This window comes from Rhineura floridana, chromosome 8 (genome assembly GCF_030035675.1).
Source record: "Rhineura floridana isolate rRhiFlo1 chromosome 8, rRhiFlo1.hap2, whole genome shotgun sequence".
NCBI lineage: Eukaryota > Metazoa > Chordata > Lepidosauria > Squamata > Rhineuridae > Rhineura > Rhineura floridana.
The window spans coordinates 18008818-18030089 of NC_084487.1; the positions used below are offsets into that span (position 1 = coordinate 18008818).

The 21272-nt window shown below is 43.2% G+C and overlaps 1 protein-coding gene across 2 annotated transcripts in view; it reads left to right on the forward strand.

Annotated features, from left to right (window-relative positions):
- Positions 1-21272, forward strand: part of SLCO1A2 (solute carrier organic anion transporter family member 1A2) — a 51724-nt gene that overhangs the window by 15799 nt on the left and 14653 nt on the right. For both annotated transcript variants that reach the window (XM_061638433.1, XM_061638434.1), the window contains exons 2-9: positions 3067-3174; positions 5943-6084; positions 8494-8626; positions 11699-11808; positions 13086-13232; positions 16689-16787; positions 18964-19197; positions 20457-20621. In XM_061638433.1, the coding sequence (XP_061494417.1) occupies positions 3127-3174; positions 5943-6084; positions 8494-8626; positions 11699-11808; positions 13086-13232; positions 16689-16787; positions 18964-19197; positions 20457-20621 (1078 nt within the window). In that variant the 5' untranslated portion in view covers positions 3067-3126. The remainder of the gene's footprint in view (positions 1-3066; positions 3175-5942; positions 6085-8493; positions 8627-11698; positions 11809-13085; positions 13233-16688; positions 16788-18963; positions 19198-20456; positions 20622-21272) is intronic.

Genomic DNA, 21272 nt, shown 5'->3' on the forward strand with positions numbered 1-21272 from the left:
AGGTCACCCAGTGAGCTTCAAGGCTGTGTAGGGATTTGAACCCTGGTCTCCCAGGTCGTAGTCCCACTGACCCAGGGGAAGGGTAGGGAGGAGAGGAGGAGGAGGAGGTTGGGAGGAGATTGGGTGGGTGGGCACTGGGCAGAGGAGAAGCCCCTTTCCTTTCCAAAAGGAAAACATTGTGAACAGTATCATTGCTTTTCAGCATTTCCCCCACCTTTTTATTCTACAGAAGGCACATGTAGCCTCCCAACCAAATTTAAACCAAGGCTGTCCCTGGCCACATTCACACCAGACCTTTATTGCACTTTAAACAGTCATGGCTTCTCCCAAAGAATCCTGGGAAGTGTAGTTGGTGAAAGATGCTGAGAGTTGCTAGGAGATGCCCTGTTCCCCTCACAGAGCTTCAATTAGAGTGGCTGACTGTTAAACCAGTCTGGCCACTGGAGCTCTGTCAGGGGAATAGGAGTCTCCTCTCAGCACCCTTCACAAACTACACTTCCCAGGATTCTTTGGGGGAAGCCATGACTGTCACAAGTGAAATCAAAGTCTGGAGTGGGTGTGGCCCCCTGATTAGGCGAGCCCAGCAGCTGTGAGTCTTGCTTTTAGAACACTGACAGTTGCTTCTCACTGGGCATGCCCAACATTATCATTCAGTTCAATGCAAAATTTCTTAAATTAATTAAAAATTACTACTTTTAAAGTGCAGAAGATGAAGGTCAGAGTATGGGGCGAGGTCAGTAATAGGATTGTAGGTACTCTGTGAACTTGGCTGATTTTTAATGAATCTATTCTCTCTGACTGTTTTGTGTATCACCATGAAAATTGGAAGGGTTGTCAAGCAAGCGTTTCAGAGTTCAGGACTATACGTTTTGTAAGGTTTTGTTTTGCAATGAGCTTATGGGAAACATCAGAATGGCATGGGGTTATTTTCAATTTAACATTGCGGAATGTGAAAAATCCATGCTGGCTATAGTATACAGCCACTCTCGTGGCTGCATAATATACATGCATACATGCATACACACACACACACACACACACACGTGTGTGTGTGTATGTATGTTGTATTCTCAAAAAGGGAATTAGTTTGGAGCATTGTCTTACTCCCTATATGTGCACTTGACCAGTTTGATCTACAGAACTGGCACTTTTACAAGTGCCACATAATGTTCATTCCGCATGTGCAAGAAATTAATCTTTTACTGTGGTGGCATCTATTCTCTGGAACATTAGGCAGGCACATTTTTGTTGTACTGTTTACAATGTCTGCTAAAACATATTTTTTTAGGCAAGCCTACCCAGACACATAACTTTATTAAGAACTTCTTATCTCAATTGTTGCTTTTAATCTATATGTTGATAATTGTATTATGTCTACTGTTATTAAAGTCTGTTTTTATTGCTATTTTAATGAATATTTTATGCCAATGGATATTTTTTGCCATAATACATTTGTTTTATATAAACAGTTTAGAGGGTTTTTTAATTAAGTGGTATATAAATCTTGCAAAATAAAATAAAATAAAATATGCACTGTTCCCTTAAACTACAACCTAGCCTTCAGACTCCTCACTTGACTTCTTTTCTTGGATTAGAAACAAGCAAACAAACTCTGTTGCAGGGCCCTGTTTATAATCCTGCTAGGAAGCTTTATACAATCCTATTAATAAATCAGTTTTGTTAATTAAATTTGTGTGGAGCCTGAATCCAGGTCCAACAGAATACAAAGTATCTCCAGACATTTTTAAAGGAATTGTTACTGGGTGTCCATTTTTTCATTCACATGGCTTGCACGTTGAAGCCTTTCTACCATGTACAAGCCCTTATACCTGGATTGAGGTGAAAGTGGTTCAAACTAAAAAACAAAGAAACAAACAAAAATCAGGGAGTGAATACAGACTTGCAAATGCATTTGCATAAGTTCATAACCTAGCAAAAATCTTACTAGCCTGCCCACCCACCAGTAAATAAGGAATTAAATGGGAAATTAAAATTAAAAATGGCTGGTTATGATCCATGCCCTGCTGTAGCAGAATTCCTATGAAAAAAAGAACAAAGAGACAGAGAACTAAACCAGATATCTCAGCGTACAGGGAGAGAGTTTGTTAAGTTTCTCAGAAAGCTGGTGATTTGTAAGAACCTTAAGAATGATTATGTAATGTGCATTTATGTTCTACTGTTTCTGTTCAATTTCATTAAAATGCCATACCTCTGGTTAGTGTTTCAGTTGTATCCAGTCTCAATTTTGTTTCTTGGTTCATTGATTAAATTGTATGTGTCCATTTGTGTCCACTGAGTGTCCAAAAGCTAGGACAGGATATCCATTTGGACACACAACTATTACTTAAAAATGCCTTGAAATATCTATCTTGTCAGGATGCTTCGACCGAGATCAGTACAGTTTCTGTGTATCTGTGTCCTACATATGCTAGGTGTACCTAAGAGTCCAGTTCTATACACCAGGTGTGGGAAACCTTTGTCCCTCCAGATGTTGCTGAAGTACATCTCCTGTCATCCCTGGTCATTGGCCATGGTTTCTCGGGCTGCTGGGAGTTGAAATTCTGCAACATCTGGAGGGCCAAAGTTTCCCCATACCTGCTACACATGCTTTTAGGAAGTTAATCCCACTGATTTCTGTGCATCTTATTTCCAGTTAAGCTGGACACACTGTATATCCAGAAGCAGCTCACCAGGTAGGGCAGAGCTCTGCTACCTCCGCAGCAGGTGGGTCACTGTTGCTTACCGGGAGGGAGAGAGGGACAGGTGAGGCGGCAGGGAGGTCGGCATGGTGCAAACACACTGGCAGGAGCACCTGACTGACGCTGCTGATGCATTTGCACTGCACCAACCTCCCCGCCACCTCGCCTCCTGGTAAGCAACAGCTACCCACCTGCCATGAAGGTAGTGCAATGTCTCTGCCCCACCCAGGAAGCTGCGTCTGTGTACTGGGAAGAAGGGGGAGATATAAGTTTAATGAATAAAATAAGATGAAATAAATAATGCATCTCTTTGAAGTTTTTCAACGTTACCCTTGTTGTGACTCACGTGCTTCTTTTCTGTTGAAAGGACCCTGGGACAGATGCTAATAACCCTAAGGAAGACTCCCCAGCCAATTCAAAAACCACAATGAAAGAAGCTAAGAAGCCATCCATATTCTGTATGTCCAAGCTGAAGGTAACAGGATGCTCTAATTCCCTTGTCAATTAAAACTCATTTGTTACAGCTGTTTCTGGGAAAGTTGCCGAATGGCATGGAAGATCATCATTCCCTAAAACCCCATACATTTATACATGTAGTCTCTTGAGCTTCCACCCCACCTTGTGAGGTAGGACCACTGAGAGATACCCTTTGTGTAATTTACACACAAGTAGCGCTACCACTACCCACATTTTAATACTTTAGTCCGAATCCATGGGGTTGTATCCAATGCTCGTCCTATTCAGGGTTGACCCACTGAAATGAATAGACTTAGTCATATCCATTAACTCCAATGGGTCTACTCTGAGTAGGACTGAAACTAGATACAACCCATGGAAATGGGAATCTGTGGTATGTTAAAGGGGAGAGAGACAGGCCTTTGTCAGCTGCCCTCCTATCAGTTAAGTAGCGTTAAGCAGAACAGACAGCGTGGGCTTGATCATCCAAGAAAAGACTCACTACGCAGCTTCAGGATTCTAATTTAAGATACTTATTAAAGATTCAAGAGCAAAGCAAGTGGGGAAAAACAGTAAGTGCATTGAAATAAATTAAGCAGCATTTTCTAACTAGGCCCTCCTTTGGATATAGATCTGGTAGATGAGGTGTGGTAACTAGCTGGGGGCCACATGCCTGTTGTGGGCAGGGCCAGAGGCAAAATTGGGTGGAGCTATGGATATGGCTTTTACTTTTGCGCAGTAGGCTGTATTCCACCTGACAAAAAATCAGAAGGATCTGTACTCCGCCCCATCTCTCCCTTCTCCTTCCAAGCAATCAAGAGGCATCAAGAGGCATCACTGCAGCAGTTCAAGAACATATCCTTGCCAGGCAAAAATACTCAAGCAGAGTGCAGAGCAGGGCTGGTGGAAGGTGTGGCTTGGACTGGGCCTGAGTCGAGGACAAAGGGCTGCATTCAGCCCTGGGGCCTGAGGTTCTCTACTTACTACAGACCATTCATAAACTCCTGCACTCTGCATGCTCATAGGTCACATATATGGGCTTCTACGCGTGTACATGGTGCACAGGCTGTGCGCAAACAGAGCCTGTGAACATTTATTTATTTATTTATTTATTTATTTATCTATATCCCGCCCTTCCTCCCAGCAGGAGCCCAGGGCGGCAACATGTGGAACTTGGGTTGAAACCAGTGGATAGGGATGAGCAAATCTGACCATCTAAGTTCTCTCCATTTGTCATTTTTTCAGCTGTTCAGTGTTGTCCTCCACCTTTCCACATCTGTTTGTGATTTTTTTTTAAAAAAAAAGTCATCCAGAAAATTCATCAGCATTTTAGTGCAAATTTGTCCCAATATGGACATTTTTTTTGTATGCAAATTTTTCTAATACATTCATTTTTGCAAAGCAATTTCTCCTAATAAAAGGCATTTTTTGTGTTATTTTTACAATCATATGCATTTCTAGGCACACTTTACCTTGGTATATTCATTTTTTTACACTTTACTTGGCTGGAGAGCTGCATTGCAAAATTCAGAGAAGTGCAAATTTCAAAGAAAGGCTATGTTTCAGTTTGCAGAAAGTTTGAATTATGTACGTTCACCCTTAAATGTGCACTGAATTGAATTTCTCCCCCCTCCCTACCAGTAGGCACAACCCTAATTCCCCCCTCCGCACATTCATTTTGACATGTGTCAACACCTGAGCAGGGCTCATATAATCCCTGCATTTAAGAATTGCCTCTAACTTTTTGGTTACGACAACACCACAGGTGTTCCCTACCTGTTAACTCCACCTCTTTACCTCCAGATGAGGATAGTTTCTGAGAAAGTTTCTGAGAGGAGAGGGCAAAACCAAAGTTGATCAGATTTCTTTAAGGGCATCATCTTGCTCCTTAAGATTGCAGTGTTCTGGATTGTCTCCATAGGCATAGGTTAAAAGAAGAGAAGGATGGCCAGTTTAATTGTGTGCAAAGTGCCAGTTTTATGGTCTGTCTGTGGTTCCAAGCAGAAGTAATGAGATTAAAGCTGATCAGTACTGAATTTCTGTGGCCTCTGTAAGGCTGAGATTAAATTTGAGACTGTAATTTCTCACTTTGTGTCAAGTAGACCTCGGCCTGTTCTTTGTATTATGCAAGAATAGTTGGGGGTGTCATTCAAGGAGGATAGGGAAAGGGGCAATCAGAGAGAGGGTAATCATACACACATACAGGGAAAGAGCTAGTGATACATATAGAGAAAAGGGCAATCACACACACACAGAGACACACAGAAAGTCAATCACACACATACAGAGGGAAAGGGGTAATCACACACACACATTCACACACACACACACACACACAGAGAAAGAGACAGTTTCAGTCACACACATAGGCAGGGAAAGAGGCAATCACACACAGGGAGAAAGAGGCAATCACACACACACACAGGGAAAGGGGTAATCACACTTTCACATGAAAGGGGCAATCGCACTCACACAGAAAGGTGCAATTATGTAAGTCACACACTCATAGACCTTGCCAACCATCAAGATGTGGAAGTGTTGCAAGGTGTGTGTGTGTGTGCATGCGCGCACCCAGCTCCTTTACGTTCTGTGATGCCCCTCTTGCATAATTTGGCTAAAATTGGATGGAGTCAGGAAGTGAAGTTTGTGAATTTCATTAGTGCCCTCTCTGTTTCCATCCTTAAGTTGAGCATAACATTTAGTTTTGCAGTTTCTAGAGCTCACAAATCTTTCATTCTATCTAACAATGTCCTATTGTTGATTTAATGAGTTCTCATTCTCTTCTAGGTATTTCTGCTGGCATTATCTTTTGCCTATCTGGCCAAGACCATGTCTGGTGCTTACATGAACAGCATGCTCACCCAGATTGAACGGCGGTTCAACATCCCTGCCTCATTGGTTGGCGTTATCAATGGAAGCTTTGAAATGGGTATGGAAGTGGAAAGGTTGTCCATCGGTGTGAGATGAGAATTCAGCCATAGCATAACAGACATGCCTAAATTGTTAGAAAGACAAATTCAGGAATTTATTCCTTGTGCTAAACCAACCAATACAGCTACTGTTCTGAAAAGCAAGTGAAAGTAATTTCTTTCTCACTTTAATGGGCTACACGCACATGTCACAGAAGGCTACCTGGCAGTTGCAGGGTTTTCCCAAGCCATACAACAAGCTAAGAGTGTTTTTCAAAACAAATTATCAGTTTATTTATATCAAATCAATCACTGTCCCATCCAATTGTTCTGAAACTGCATAGGAAGAATGTGGGAGCTATTCCACAAAGCCAAGAAAAATAAGGAAGAAAGGAACAGAAAAAAGGAACTTGGATGGAACATAAGGTTGGGGTTGCTTCAGGAGGTGTCAGGAGCTGCATAAAATAGTCCCTACCCACAGCTGCATATTACCCATTCGTGTGCCAAAGTAAAGCTTGCCCTGATACAGTAGTCCTATTATGTCCTGTTCTCACACAATTAATGGTAGGGATGGAGGAGAAATTTGATTTCAGTTTGCATTTTAAGGTGAACCTATCTAATTTGCACTTCCAGAAGGAATGTGCAGGTGGAAATGCAGCCATCCTTCGAAATTTGCACACTTTTACATACACTTTTACTGACTGTAGCCTCATTTTGCTCAAGCCATTGAAATGAATGGAATGAAAGTCTCTCCCCCGTTAGTGCATTCATTTCTATGGAAGAGGTTGCATTTGAGAAAAACCCCTAAAGAAGGAACAGAATCCTGCTCCTGGATCCAACAAAATTGTGGGTGCAACTCTAGTTTTTTTGCTTAGGGCAGTCAAAGGGCTTGAACTGACTCTGCTTCACTAGAGATGTCAGAGACTTCCAACAAAAATAGAAACAGGAGTGGAAATTGCTAATGTTTGCTTATTTCTCCCATATTCGGAATGGAAATGAATCCGGTGAATACAATCAGTATTCACCGTTGTTGTTGCTATTGTCCTGAAAGGGAGGCACACAAAATGATTTCAGAACAAGCCAGCCAGAAGCACTTTTTATTATTGTTGCAATGAGGGCACAAGCGCACAGAGAGAGTGCACAGGGAAAGAACACTAGCAACAGGGCAGCTCCCGCCCCCCATTCCTAGTGGCTCTGCCAAACTGCGAGATCACTCAGATTATATACTCTTGAAGCTGAAGCAAGGCAAAGCTTACCTTTAGTTGGACAATGGAATTTCACAGTGTCGTGAGCCATACTAGCAGGGGGTGGATTGACGTGAAGGAGCGGGTGAGGGAGACTTGGACTGGGGCATTCCCATCAGGGAAGGACCCAGTGAAGGGGGAGACATCAAAGCAGCCCCCACCTTGGATGCTGACAGGTCATCATCAGCCATCCCACACACACCCAGGACAGATCTCCGGACCAGCCTCCCACTCCTCCGCCTGGTGCTGCACCTCTCCCCGCGCCTGCACCACCGCCAGACAGTTCTCCCCCCACGGAGGGAGAGAACAGGATGGAAGTCGAGGTCCAGGAGGCAGATGTGGCAGCAGATTCAACAAATCAAGTTCAGGAGGAGTCAGTGCGTTCATGCACGCCTCCAACTGTGACTTGGGGTACTCGCAAGAAGGGGGGCCTCCCAGCCCTACTTAAGCTGGGTGAGAGGGAAGGGGTAGTTGCTGAGTCAACATCTTATTGCCATTAAGTTGTGCCTAGTTAGCTAGAGAGGGATGCTGCATTCTGAGTAAGCCGTGGGTAGATTCATGACGTGCTCTGAACTGAAATTTTCTATTACTTCAATAAAAGAAAAAACTACAGCAGTGTCTGAGTTCCTTGAGTTTTGGCAGGACACACAGCATAAAGCATAGAGACGTGTTTTCCAGTATGAACAGGGTTTCTTCCGGTATCAGCAGTTTTTAATCATTACATATCTCAGAACTTCTTTGTTCAACCTCTCATCCCGCCTGGCTTTCTGCCACTTACACATTTTGCTGAACTAAAAAAGTTAAGGGACTGGGTGGGCCTGCCACCTCACTTTCAGTCAGCAAACAATAAGTAATTGATTACTCCCCCCCCCTTTGCCATCTGTTTCCTTTGCACTGAAATGAATGAAGTGGAATAAGGTAATGACAACATACTTTCCACAATTAGTTATGTAGATTACTTAGGGTCCATAATTTTGCCACAGCAGACAGTGAGACAAATAATGTAGTTTTTAGTGGAAGATGAACTGCAGCTGAATAGAAACAGTGCTGCACATGACGAATACAGGGCACAATGGAAAATGAGGCCTTCTTAAACCCCTATGGTTTGCTCTCCTTCTAAAACTCATGGGATTCATAAGTGCAAAACTTTGGGTGCGTCATGCTCTGCATTCTTTATTTCCACAGGCAACTTGCTGGTGATAGCCTTTGTGAGCTACTTGGGAGCAAAGCTCCACAGACCACGCATGATTGCTCTCGGTTGTGCGGTCATGGGTTTGGGATGTTTTCTGATAGCGCTACCTCATTTCTTGATGGGAAGGTAAGTCCCAGTATTCGTACTTCCTAGGAAAACCTGTATATGTCCTCCAGTTGGAACTCTGGGCTTGAAATAACATCAAATCCATATTTTCCCCTATTGCCTCCCATATGCATCTGAACACCTTTCAAATTAAGGGGGAAGAATTGAGAAATAAATCTGCAGAAGCAATTAGGAAGTGGTCTCTGATAAATAGGGTTTAAATGTAATTTCAGTTTTTGAGGGAAGTTGGGGAAATCATTCTAAACATTTTAAAAATATAAATTTGCAGAAGGCCCAGCCTCCAAGAGGTTTTCTGTATCTTTAAAGTTGTGCACGGGGAAGGGAGAATTCCACCTTGTGGTTTTTCCCATTATAGTGTTGCAAGAACACCTGCACTTGGCTGACTTTCTCTTCTCCTAAAGATACAAGATCATTCTCAGGCCCTGAACCTGGCAACCCTAGTGGGACCTGAGAAGGGACATAAGCTGGGGAGAGTCCCAAGGGCCGGATAGAGAGGCCTAGAGGGCCATAGGAGGCTCCCAGGCCTGAGATTCCCCATTCCTGGTGTAGAAGGCAACCTGGCAAGCATGCTGAAAGGGGGTTTAGAGCCATGGATTTTTAGCCTTAGCCCCAAAGTTGCCCTGCTCCTCCTGACCCCAACATTGCCATTGATGTGTTCAGCATCATGTCTGCAGAGGCTTCTCTATGTGTGGTGTGGAGACTCCCCATGCAATTTAGAACCTACTAGCCCTGATGGCTATGCTCTGCCTCCAAAGGTGGAGATGGTATGCTTCTGAATACCAGTTGCTGGAAACTACAGGAAGAAAAGTGCTCTTGTGCTTGCAGGCTTCCCATAGGCATCTGCTTGGCCACTGTGAGAAGAGGATGCTGGACTAGCTGGGTCACTAGCCTGATTCAGCAGGCTCTTCTTATGTTCTTATGTTAACCCTGGATGATCCTTGGCTTTGGCTTTGATTTGAAAACGAAACAAAAAAAATTCCCAGTGTTAAAAAGTAGTTAAACCAAAAATCTAAAAAAAGCTCTCTATAATTGCAAAGAAATAGTAACAAAGAAGTCATTCATTTATCTATTTATATTACATTCATATGCTGCCCTTCTTCCCCAAGGAGCCCGTTTGCCATTAGGGTAACGCTTCTTTTCAGTTTTTAAAGTTTACTTTTGGTGTATTGTGGATTTAAAAAAAGGCAGGAAAAATGTAGGTGTTCCCTTTCCCCCATCTGCTTGCAAAATTGCAAAATACCTCCAAAAGAATAACAGATTCTGATATTTCTGCTCCAGGAAACATATCTGGTAAAGCAGAACTTCAAAAGTCCAGGAATCCATCAGAGGCAGATTCTGTAAGCATCACTAATTTCTTCCAAATATATTGGGGTGTGACAACCTTCCGCACAAAAAACCAAAGGGGTCTGTTATGGACCTGCACAGACAGAGCCACAGTTTCCCACATGAACAAATTTTCTTCAGGCCACACGTTCAATTAAAGCTGACAGAAAAAAATCACAAAAACTTTTAACTGCAGCAAGGAAATTAGGCCTCTTTTTCTTTTAAAAAAACTCATCTCATTTGCTTTCCTGTTATTTAGAGCAGTTGTTGATTATGGCCCTAATTTATACTAGGGAAAGACCAGAAGAAGAAGAAGAAGAAGTAGGAGAGGAAAGAAAGAAAAGGAAAGGAAAAGGGAAAGGAGAGATCTTAGGAAGATAGGAAGCTGTTCCATACTGCGTCAGACCACTGGTCCATTTAGCTTATTGTTTATTTATGTATTAATATATTTGTACTTTTAATTTTTTAAAAGTCAAAGTGGTTTATAGAAATTTTAAAAAACAGTAAAAACCATTAAAAATGCAGTAAAAAACAAAGGTCAGCTATTGCAAAAAGACATCTCCTTGATTGCCTGTGTAAGCCGGGCAAAACAGAAAGGTTTTAAGCAGGGTTTTAAAAGTTAAAACAGAAGGCGCCTCCTGAATCTTTGTTGGCAGAGCTTTTCAGAGAACTGGGTCGATGACACTGAGGGCTTGATTTTGTGTTGATGTTAAATGAGCCTCGCCAACTCAGGGGATGATCTGAGCTGCTCCGGTAACTGATCTCAATGATCAAGCTAGGATATAAGGGTTTAGGCGGTCCCTAAAATACCTTGAGCCTAAGTTGTTCAAGGTTTTGTAAATTAATACAAGGACCTTGAATCTAGCTCGGTAGCCAGTGCAGCCAGTGCAAATGTTTTAAGAGTGCTGTCACATGTTGTCAGTCAAATGTGCTCCCATTAGTAGTCTGGACACCACATTTTGCACCAGCTGAAGCTTCCAAATCAGGGCCAAGGGCAACCCCACATAGAGCACATTGCAGTAATCCAGCCTCAAGGTTACCAGTGCCTGGACTGCAGTGGTCAGACTATCCCTGTCCAGAAACTGTCAGGAGCTGATGAACCAGACAAAGCTGACAAAAGGCACTCCTAGTCACAGAGGATACTTGGGCCCCTAGTGACAAAGATGAATCTAGGAGTAACCCTAAGCTAAGGATCTGCTCCTTCAGAGGGAGCACAACCCATCCAGAACAGGTTATTTGCCTATCTCCCGGTCCTACCCACAGACCTACCCATCTTCTCAAGATTCAAGCACAGTTTATTGGCTGTCAACTAGTCCACTACAGCATTCAGACACCGATCCAGAGTGTTCATAACCTCTCCTGATTCAGATGTTATGGAAAAACAGAGTTGCGTGTCATCAGCGTATGATAACACTTTGCTCTAAACCTCCCAATGACTGCTCACAATGGCTTAGTATTGTCTAGTCTTGACTAGCATCAGTTCTCCAGCATTTCAGACAAGAGCTTTTCCAAGCCCTAGTTGGAGACACCAGGGATTTCGGCATGCAAGGCAGATGCTCTTCTCTTGAGCTATAGTCCTCCTCAGAGCTTGTAAAAGTTACTTTTTTGAACTACAACTCCCATCCGCCCAATCCAATGGCCATGCTGGCTGGTGCTGATGGGAGTTGTAGTTCAAAAAAGTAACTTTGCCAAGCTCTGGTCCTCCTCCTTACTCTCATTTCATGTCTGCTTTTTATTTTGACTCCACAGGTACCAGTATGAAAACTCTGTTTCGTTATCTGAAAATTATTCTTCAACCATAGCTGTTTGTCTTGCAAATCATAGCCAATTTTCCATGACCACTGAACAACCCTCAGAAGGTAAAGTTCTGTCTAGATTCAGTTTTCACTATCTTTGGCCACATCCACATCATACATTTAAAGCACATTTTACACACATTTAAAGCACATGGCTTCCCCCAAAGAATCCTGGGAAATGTAATTTGCTAAGGGTGCTGGGAATTGTAGTTCTGTGAGGAGTAAACTATAGTTCTCAGGATTCTTTGGGAGAAGCCATATGCTTTAAAAGTGTGTTAAATGTGCTTTAAATGTATGGTGTAGATATGATTTGTTTATACTGAATTTTCTTTGTAGATGCCTACATTTGTAGTGTTTTTGATGTCCCGCCCACCTGTATCACTGGTGGCTGAGAGCTGAGGTGGGAGACAGGTAGTGCCTCAGCACGAGGGATGGAGGGATCTGTCAATTGCAGTTTTCTCAGTTTCTTGTTATTCCAGTCTTAAATTTGGTTCTCCCCATTTCTGCAACAATTTGTGATTTTTTAAAAAAAATCCTAATAAAAATTCTGCAACATTTTTGTATGACTTTCTCCTAATAAACACATTTCTGTAGGGAGTTTTGACTAATGTGCACATTTTTCCAAACAATTTCTCCTAATAGAATGAATTTTGTATGTTATTTTTATTAATATATTCATTTTTATGCCCACATACCCTTCATACTTGCTTTTTTGTAAACATTCCTTGAAGAACTGCATCGCAAAATTCAGATAAGTGCAAATTTTGAAGGATGGTTGTGTTTTGGCTCTCATTATTTTGGAAGGTGCAAATTTGATCAGTTTGCCTTTATATGTAAACAGAATCTAAATTCTCCCCCATCCCTACTCAGCACCAGCAAGTGTCTTCTGTCCGTATGTGATGAATACCTCCATTGCAGGGCTCAGAGTGGGCCAAAGTGATTTTCATGCCTGAAGGCCTAAGCACACCTGAAACTAAACTAATGACAGCCAGAGTGGCATTCACCTCCTAGCAGAGGTATGGGGAACATGTGAGATGTTGTTGGACTCCATTTCCTACCAGTCACAATCAGCATGGCCAATGGCCAGGGATGATGGGAGCTGGAGTCCACCAACATCCTGGAAGGCTGCAGGTCCTCTGCCCCTGTCTTAATATATGAGGAAGCAGGGAAAGTAAAATAATATGTCATGTAATCAGCTGCAGGACCTTCTTCTGAATCCAAGCCAGATGCATACAATATTGCCACTGGGTATTTGGCTACTGGTGAATGGGAAGCATTAAAGTATTTTATTACCTGCAAAAATCACCATGGAGACTTTTGTTTCTTTCTTTTGTTTCCAGAATGTAAAAAACAGACTGGATCCTTGATGTGGGTATTTGTGCTGGTGGGAAACATCATTCGAGGAGTTGGTGAAACTCCCATCATGCCTTTAGGGATTTCGTATGTGGAGGATTTCGCAAAGACAGAAAATTCTCCTTTCTACATTGGTAAACCTGCAAATTCCCACGCTTAGTATTATGCATTGGCTTTCAAAACCAAACCAGGTTCTCGTGTACACTCAGTTTCCTGCATGTAGCCATCCTGGGTTTTCTTTAGGATTGAAAGGGAGAATATGAATTCACTGAAAGAAGGTTCTTGGTGCAATCCTCTGCATTTTTATTCAGAATGAAGTCCTGCTCAGTGGATGCTAGCACATTGGAGCAAATGGGGACCTGCCCCACTAACCTCAGTCTGCCTTCAGCTGGCCTCCACCTCTCAGCTTGTTCCTCCTTAGTCTTGGGGATGCCCTTTTAGAACCCAGAAAGGAGGAGAAGGATGGGGACAAAAGTAGAATCAGTTGGTTCAGCCTGTCATTGACTCTGGCTCCAACTACTGCTGGTCTCCCTGCCATCCACCCTACCAGTCACAATGGGGACCAGCTACCACTGGCCCTCCTAAGTTCAATTAGGCTTACTCTGAAGTAAGCATTCAAAGGATTGCATCCTCTGGCTCAACTTGTGCAGGAGAGCAGGATACCTGGATCTTCAACGTCAAGATATGGTCTGATGGCACCATGAGGCCACCATCTTGCTGAAGCTAATCAGGTCTAGGTCTGACCAGTGGCTGGATGGGTGTCCACTTGGGAAAAACCAGGTGGGAAAAAAAACAGCTGGGGAAAAAGCACGTTACCAAATTCTTCCAAGCTACACAGGAAGTGGATTGGACTGTGAAAGGCCAACCCAAATTGTGTTTGCATTTTGACAACTTTGTAGGCCAGTACAATATCTCAGAGAGGAGGTCAGGTCTCCTGCTCCCCTGGTGCATTCACTATAGCTGCCCAATTTCCCTGCTTTTTAAAGTTTGATAGAATATCTGTTGGCTATTGGTATGTTCTTAAACTGCAAGTGGTTTTTTTGCCTATTAGTGAATTGTATATAAAGCTAAGTGTGTATGTCTAATTTCAAGGGCAAAAGGAGCATACAGGCAGGTGCTAATCTGTTTCCCCATAGCTTATCTCCCCGCAGTCTGTCTCTCACTATCACTCAGCCAGGCTCTGATGCTAGATATAAGACCAGACCTGGCCTTTGAGCTCTGTTTGAGCCTCATGCTATAGCCCAGAGGCAGTGCATCTGGCATCTCCAGACATGGCTGGGAATGTCCTTTGTCTGCAACCCTGGATTGCTGCTGCCAGCCAGTGTGGACAATAATGAGCTAGATGGGTCTGACTCCCTTTAAGGCAGTTTGCTACGTCCCTGTCTGAGAATGGCCACAGCTCAGTGGTAAAACATCTGTTTTGCATGCAGAAGGTTCTAGGTCCAATCCCCTACATCTCCATGTAGGGTTGGGAGAGACCCCCGTCTGAAACCCTGAAGAGCTGGCACGAGTCAGTTTAGACAATACTGAGCGAGACAGCTTCGTATGTCCCTTGTTAAGTTTTGCAGGCTTGTTCTATTGGTGTTTGAAGTTCTTAGTCAGACAGGTGGTGACATTTAGCATTCTGCAACTGGGACCTGCAACGAAATGTTGCAGTGTAGATGTGCCTGTTCTGGGATTCAGCCAGCCAGTCATGCCCTTTACTTGAATTCTCCATTCCATTTCCCCCCACCATGATGGCCTATAAACTCTTACTTGTTCTTTTGCAAATTCCCTTATAGACTAAATACACCCTTCATCGATGACTAGATAGGCACGTATCAAACATCTTACCCTCGCAATATACAATAGTTAAATTTCCTTTCAGTTATATCTGTTAGAAAGGAACCCAATATGTTCCAATGTACACCTCTTCCGCAACTTCGGCAAATTGATCATTGTTCCAAGTGCCCATCTCTGAAGTGTTTTGGCTGATGTGATCTTCCCCCTGTTGTCCCAAGTTTCCTTTTTGATGGTTTTACTCCTTCATCTACCCCCTGGCACCCAAGAGATAGGTCAGATATGGGGAACCTTTGGCCCTCCAGATGTTGCTGGACTACAGCTCTCATCATTCCTGGCCATTGGCCATGCTTGCTGGGACTGACTAGATTTGTAATTCCCTACCTGTGATATAAGTGATGTGATTTTTAAAAACTAGATTTTGTCTTCATCAGAACATCTTAAAGAACCATGCACATTCTGGGTATCTGAAAAGAACTGTGTAGTTTGCTCAAGTGTTAGGCTAGCTAGATGGTAAGTTCATGTTTGTGGCTGTGCTCTGCTTCCCTTTCTCACCTTTTTTTAAAAAAGAAAATAAACTCTGCAGCATTTTCAAATGCTGGCCTTGGCTGTTTTAGAGCATCCTCTGATGTACTGCTTCCAGGCCAGGCTGCTCTGTCAAAATGCTCCAAGGTTTGGGCAAACAGAGAATCTGGACAGGACGGGCTGTAGCTCAGTGATAGAGCATCTGCCTTGCATGCAGAAGGTCCCAAGTTCGGTCCCCAGCATCACCAGGTAGGGCTGGGAGAGACTCCTGCCTGAAACCCCAGAGAGCCACTGCCAGTCAGTGTAGGCAGTACTGAGATAGATGGACTAATGGTCTGACCTATTTTCCTGTGGGCTGACTCTTCTTTTTACTTTGAGTGGTGACTGGAGAGAGACTGCTGGCAGTTTTAGGATAAGGCCCTGAAAGCTGCAATACACTAGCTTTGAGGCTCAGTTGGAGTGTGGATTGTTTATTTCTGCCTTGTAGGGTTGGTGTGCACCATGGGTTCTGTGACATCCCCTCCCCAATAGTAGTGAGCATCCAGTGCCCACTGAGCTGTTTTGATTCCAGCAGTGCAGTGGTAAACTCAGAAGTACAGTGTCCCTTCATGTTAGTCACAGCTGTGTCTCCTCCCCCTTTTTTTGCTGCTGAGTTGAGAATGAGATCCTTGTTAATGCCTTCTCCCATAACAACAGACATCTCTAAGAGCCAATTAGCATGTAAGGGAAGAACATTAGCTACTAAGAAGAATCTTCTTGGTGGCTGACTTACCTCCTTTCACTCTGATTGGCCCAGTCAGCAGGAAAGGACAAGGAAGCATACTGGAAGACTCTTCCTTTCATACTGATTGGCTCACAGGATGCTGGAGACATTGGGATCCTGCTCCCAAAAAAGTAAAGGGTCAAAGACCCCCCGAGACCCTGGACTACTACCCCCCTATTTGATTCCACCGGACACACCTTAGGGTTTTTTTTCACCTGAAAGATTTTTTGTACTTCTTACCTTTCCAAAACTTTCTGCTGATACCTCTCCTTTGTGCTGTTTTGGCTGTGTAAATATTGGCACTCAGAGAATGTTCACTACCAATATAGATGATGATGATGGCAACAATGATCGCACACGGAGGTGAACCACAGCATTTCAGTTCTGATAAGATCCTGTGTTGCTATTGTAAAAATAGTCCTTGAGAGGCTGATGACAGCAAGTCAAATGAATGCTGGGAAAGAAGCAACGTGAAATATGACAATAACTTGTTTTCGTATGCTTTTATCTTTCCCTCTGCTAGGCTGCCTGCAGATAGCGACTATCTTGGGCCCTCTGTCTGGTTTAATGATTGGCTCCTATTGCGCCAAACTGTATGTGGATGTTGGATTCGTAGACCTAGGTAATGCAATCAAAATAGTCAAAATACGTAAGCATTGATCCTGTTACATGCCACTCAGAATTCCCTAGCTTAATGCCTACTACCAGCTGTTGTGACTGCTCTTCCGCACTCTAATTTGGCCTCATTAGACATATTCTACAATGACATATTCTGGAAGGGTGTAACAAACATGATGGTTTTATGCAGAAGTGGTTCACTGGGCAGGGTGGAGGTACTATACTAGCTTCCTGGTTAGGGATGGAAAGACCAGTTCATTCCAGTTCTCTCCATTTCTAATTTTTCTAATCTTAAATATTCAGTTTTCCATATTTCTGCAGCAATCTGCATTTTTTTAAAAATCCTCATGAAAATTCTCCAGCACTTTAGTGTGAATTTCTCCTTACACATTTTCGTTGGCAGTTTTGACTATCATGTGCACATTTCTGCAAGCCATTTCTCATCATATAATGCATTTTTGCATGTTATTTTCACTCATATGTACATTTTTAGGCTCAGTTTCTCTTTAATGTGCATTTTTGTAAATATTGTTTGATTGGTGAACTACATCGCAAAATTTGAGTAAGTGTGAAGTATGAAGGATGGCTGTCTTTTGGTTCTCATATTGTTTCAGAAAGTGTAAATTTGATAGATTCAGCTTGAAATGCGAACTGAATCAAAATTCTCGCCCATCCCTATTCCTGGGGGATGGGTCATTGTTGCTTATCAGGAGGGAGAGAGGGAGGAGCATGGCGATGGGGAGGGCAGTGCAGTGTAAATGCACTGGCACAAGTACCAGATTGGTTGCAGCAGTGCATTTGCACCACATTGACCTCCCTGTCACCTGACCTTCTCCTTCCCAGTGAACTATCTTCTGGGAGGCTAGCACAGTGGCTCTTCCCCATCTGGCAAACTGCATCTGGTTTTATGTTCTTATTAAACAGAATATTTTTCAGTTGGCCTAGAAAAAATATTGGGTGGCACCCTGCTAGGGATGGACAAATCTGTTAATTTTATTTTTTTCTCAGTTTAAGTTTTTCACTTTGTTTCTGCACACATTTGTGAAGTTTTGTTTTACAAAGCAGGTTGCATAAAAATGTGTGCACATTTTGTGTGCATTTCTTGCAATATATGCATTTCTGGATGCCATTTTGCCTAACTTATGCATCTTTGCAAGCAATCTTCCCCTTAAAACTGCTTTTTCACTTTCACACTTTTTTCTTGGTATGCATTGTTTGGTTGGGGAACTGCATCACAAAATTTGGAAAATGGCGGATTTTGAAGAGCTGTGTTCTGGTTTGCACATTGGTTTGGAAAGTGCACATTTCTCCGTCATCCCTACAACCCACCCCATTCTGCTCTGCTTCAAACACTGGGCAGCAACCCTTATCTCTTGAATCTGGTTATCAGGTGTCCACAGCTTGATTGGGTCATAGGGGTTCTGCTGTCTGCATTTCATGTATTTCCATTGTGTTTATATATGTAATTGGCTTTTAACAATATGTAATGGCTTTTAATGTTTTTATATATGTAATTGCTTCATATATGTTTTTATTGTGTTGTGAAATTGCTTGGAGATGCTTCATAGGAAGCAATTCATAAATAAAATGAATTATTATTACTGCTATTATTATTTCAGAAATTTAGTGTTCAAATTCAAAAGTAATGCTAGCTATTGCTTCTTTCACTGTTGGACGTAGTGTGTTTCTGAATACCAGTTGCTAGAGGAGAGAGTGCTGTTGCATTCTGGTCCTGCTTGTGGGCTTCCCACAGACATCTGGTTGGCTCTTTAAGAACAGGATGCTGGATTAGTTAGACCATCGGCCTGATCCAGCAGGCTCATCTTATGTTCTTCCATTAAGCTATGTGAGTGCTGAACCGGTGCCTGAAGAAGGTAACAGATTGGATGAGGGTCAAATAAATAGAGGCTGAATCTTGACTAAACAGAGGTGAGTTGGTGGGTGGTTCTTATATTTGGCAATTGGGTGGATGTGCTGTTCTAGGTCCTGCTTGCAGGCTTCCCATAGGCATCTGGTTGGCCACTGTGAGAACCAGATGCTGGGCTAGATGGCTCTTGGGCCTGATCTAAGCAGGGAGCTTCTTATGTTCTTATTGCACTCAAATAACCACGAATCTAACCCTCAGAATGGCAGATACCTTGGGTCTACTAATACAAACCCTTCCATTCATCTCTCTCCAGAGGACGTGCCTTTGAGCCTCACTGATGCTCGGTGGGTCGGGGCCTGGTGGCTGGGGGTCTTGATCTGTGCTGCTGTGAACCTCTTAGTTGCAGTTCCATTCTGCTTCCTGCCCAAGTCTCTACCAAAGGAAGGAGAGGAAAAGAGTGTCAACTTAACAACCAAGGGCAACAAAACTTTGCTACCGGTGGAAAAGGCAGGTCATGCTAGAATGAAAATCCATGAAATTGCTAAAGGTAAACAAAATCATTTTAATAAACAACAACAAAACAATCTCTCACCCCCCAGTGTTTTGTTATGCAGCTTTATATCTCCTTTTGTATATAATGTTTTTATTGCAAATAGAAAAAAAGAAACATCAGTCCTAATTTAAACACATATATATTATATATTAATTTAAGCCAAATTTATGTCAAAGGAGGCATCCAAATGAGACTGACAATCATAAGATATACATTTAAACGTAGAAAGGGACAGTAAGTTCTTCAGACCATTGAGCAGTAGATAATGAGTGTTTATCTGTCTAACCTTTAAGTATAATTCCAGAAGTAACCAGAAGAGGTCACATGATCCACTTTTGTTGTGCATCTGTTAGGCCCCCATCTGCACTGTATATTTAAAGAACTGTATACACTTTAAACAGGCATGGCTTTCCTCGAGGAATCCTGGGATCTGTAGTTTGTTAAGGGGTGCTCAGAGTTGTTAAGAGACCTCTATTCCCCTCATAGAGGTACAGTTCCCAGAGTTTCTTGGGAGGAGGGATTGATTGTTAAACTACTCTGGGAATTGTAGCTCGCCTGGAAACACATCCAGCACCATCTTTAGGAGCCAGGCAAAAAGGTATTTAATGTTTCTTGTGATTTCTATGCGTACATCGTCAATTGCTTTGAGGCAGTAGTGTAAAAAGTATGGTGATGATCAGGGCCGGCTCCAGGAATGCAGGGTCCCTTGGGAATTAGCCTGCCCTGGGCCCCTCTGCTTCCCTTCCGCAATCCCGTGGATCGCAAGACAAGCTTCCGAACCACCCGCCATCCCCAGCGCTTCACCTACCTTTCTCTGCTGTTTGCACAGGGTTGCCATCAATAAAGATGGTGGCTGAGGTTTCCGTAAGGGACTGAAGCCTTTGCCGCCATCTTGGTTGATAGCATTCAGCGCGCGCATTGCTGCCATCAACCAAGATGGTGGCAGAGGCTTCAGTCCCTTACGGAAACCTCGGCCGCCATCTTTATTGATGGCAACCCTGCGCGAACATCAGAGAAAGGGAGGTGAAGCGCGGGGGATGGCGGGTGGCTCGGAAGCTCGTCTTGCGATCTGCGGGATCGCGGAAGGGGAGCAGAGGGCCCCTCAGGGACCCCCTAGGGGCTCCTAGAGCTGCGGGGCCCTCGGGCCAGTGCCCAACCTGGCCGCCCTTTGGAACCGGCCCTGGTGATGATTGATGGTGATGATGATAAAGTTGTGTGACTGAGATTAACTGTTCTGGTTCTTTGGTTTCCAGATTTCATCCCCTACCTGAAAAGTCTGTCTCAAAACCGAGTTTACATACTTTTTCTTTTGATCACTGTGATGCAATTTAATGCATGGATTGGGATGATTACCTTTATGCCGAAGTATCTGGAGCAACAGTATGGGATATCTGCGACGGATGCCATTTTTTTAATAGGTAAAATGTGTGCATGTGTGTTAATTAAGGGGTGACTATAAACTTGATTTATTTATTATTACACTTTTGTCCCATCTTTCCTCCAGGGAACTCAAAGTAGCATACATAGTACGTCCCTCCCCATTTTATCCTTACAACAACCCTGTGAGGTAGGACAGTGGTTGACAAGCCCCTAAGACAATGAATACAGATAAACAGGTGTTTGTGTGTTAAATGTAGCTTTGTTAAGAACATAAGAACAGCCTGCTGGATCAGGCCAGTGGCACTTGTAGTCCTGCACCTTGTTCTCACAGTGGCCAATCAGATGTCCATGTGAAGCCCACAAGCAGGATCTGAGCGCAAAAGCACTCTCCCCTCCTGCGGTTTTCTGCAACTTATTTGGAGGCATACCACCTCCAACTATGGAGGCAGATCATGGCCATCATGGCTAGTAGCTGTCGACAGCCTTATCTTCCATGAATTTGTCTAATCCTATTTTAAAGCCATCCAAGTTGGTGGCCATCACTGCCTCTTGTGGGAGCGATTTCCATCATTTAACTATGAGCTGTGTGAAGAAGTACTTTCTTTTGTCTGTCCTGCATCTTCCAGTGTTCACCTTCATTGAACACTCATGGTTCTGCAAGTTTTAGACAAAAGCCAGGGGAGGTGGGT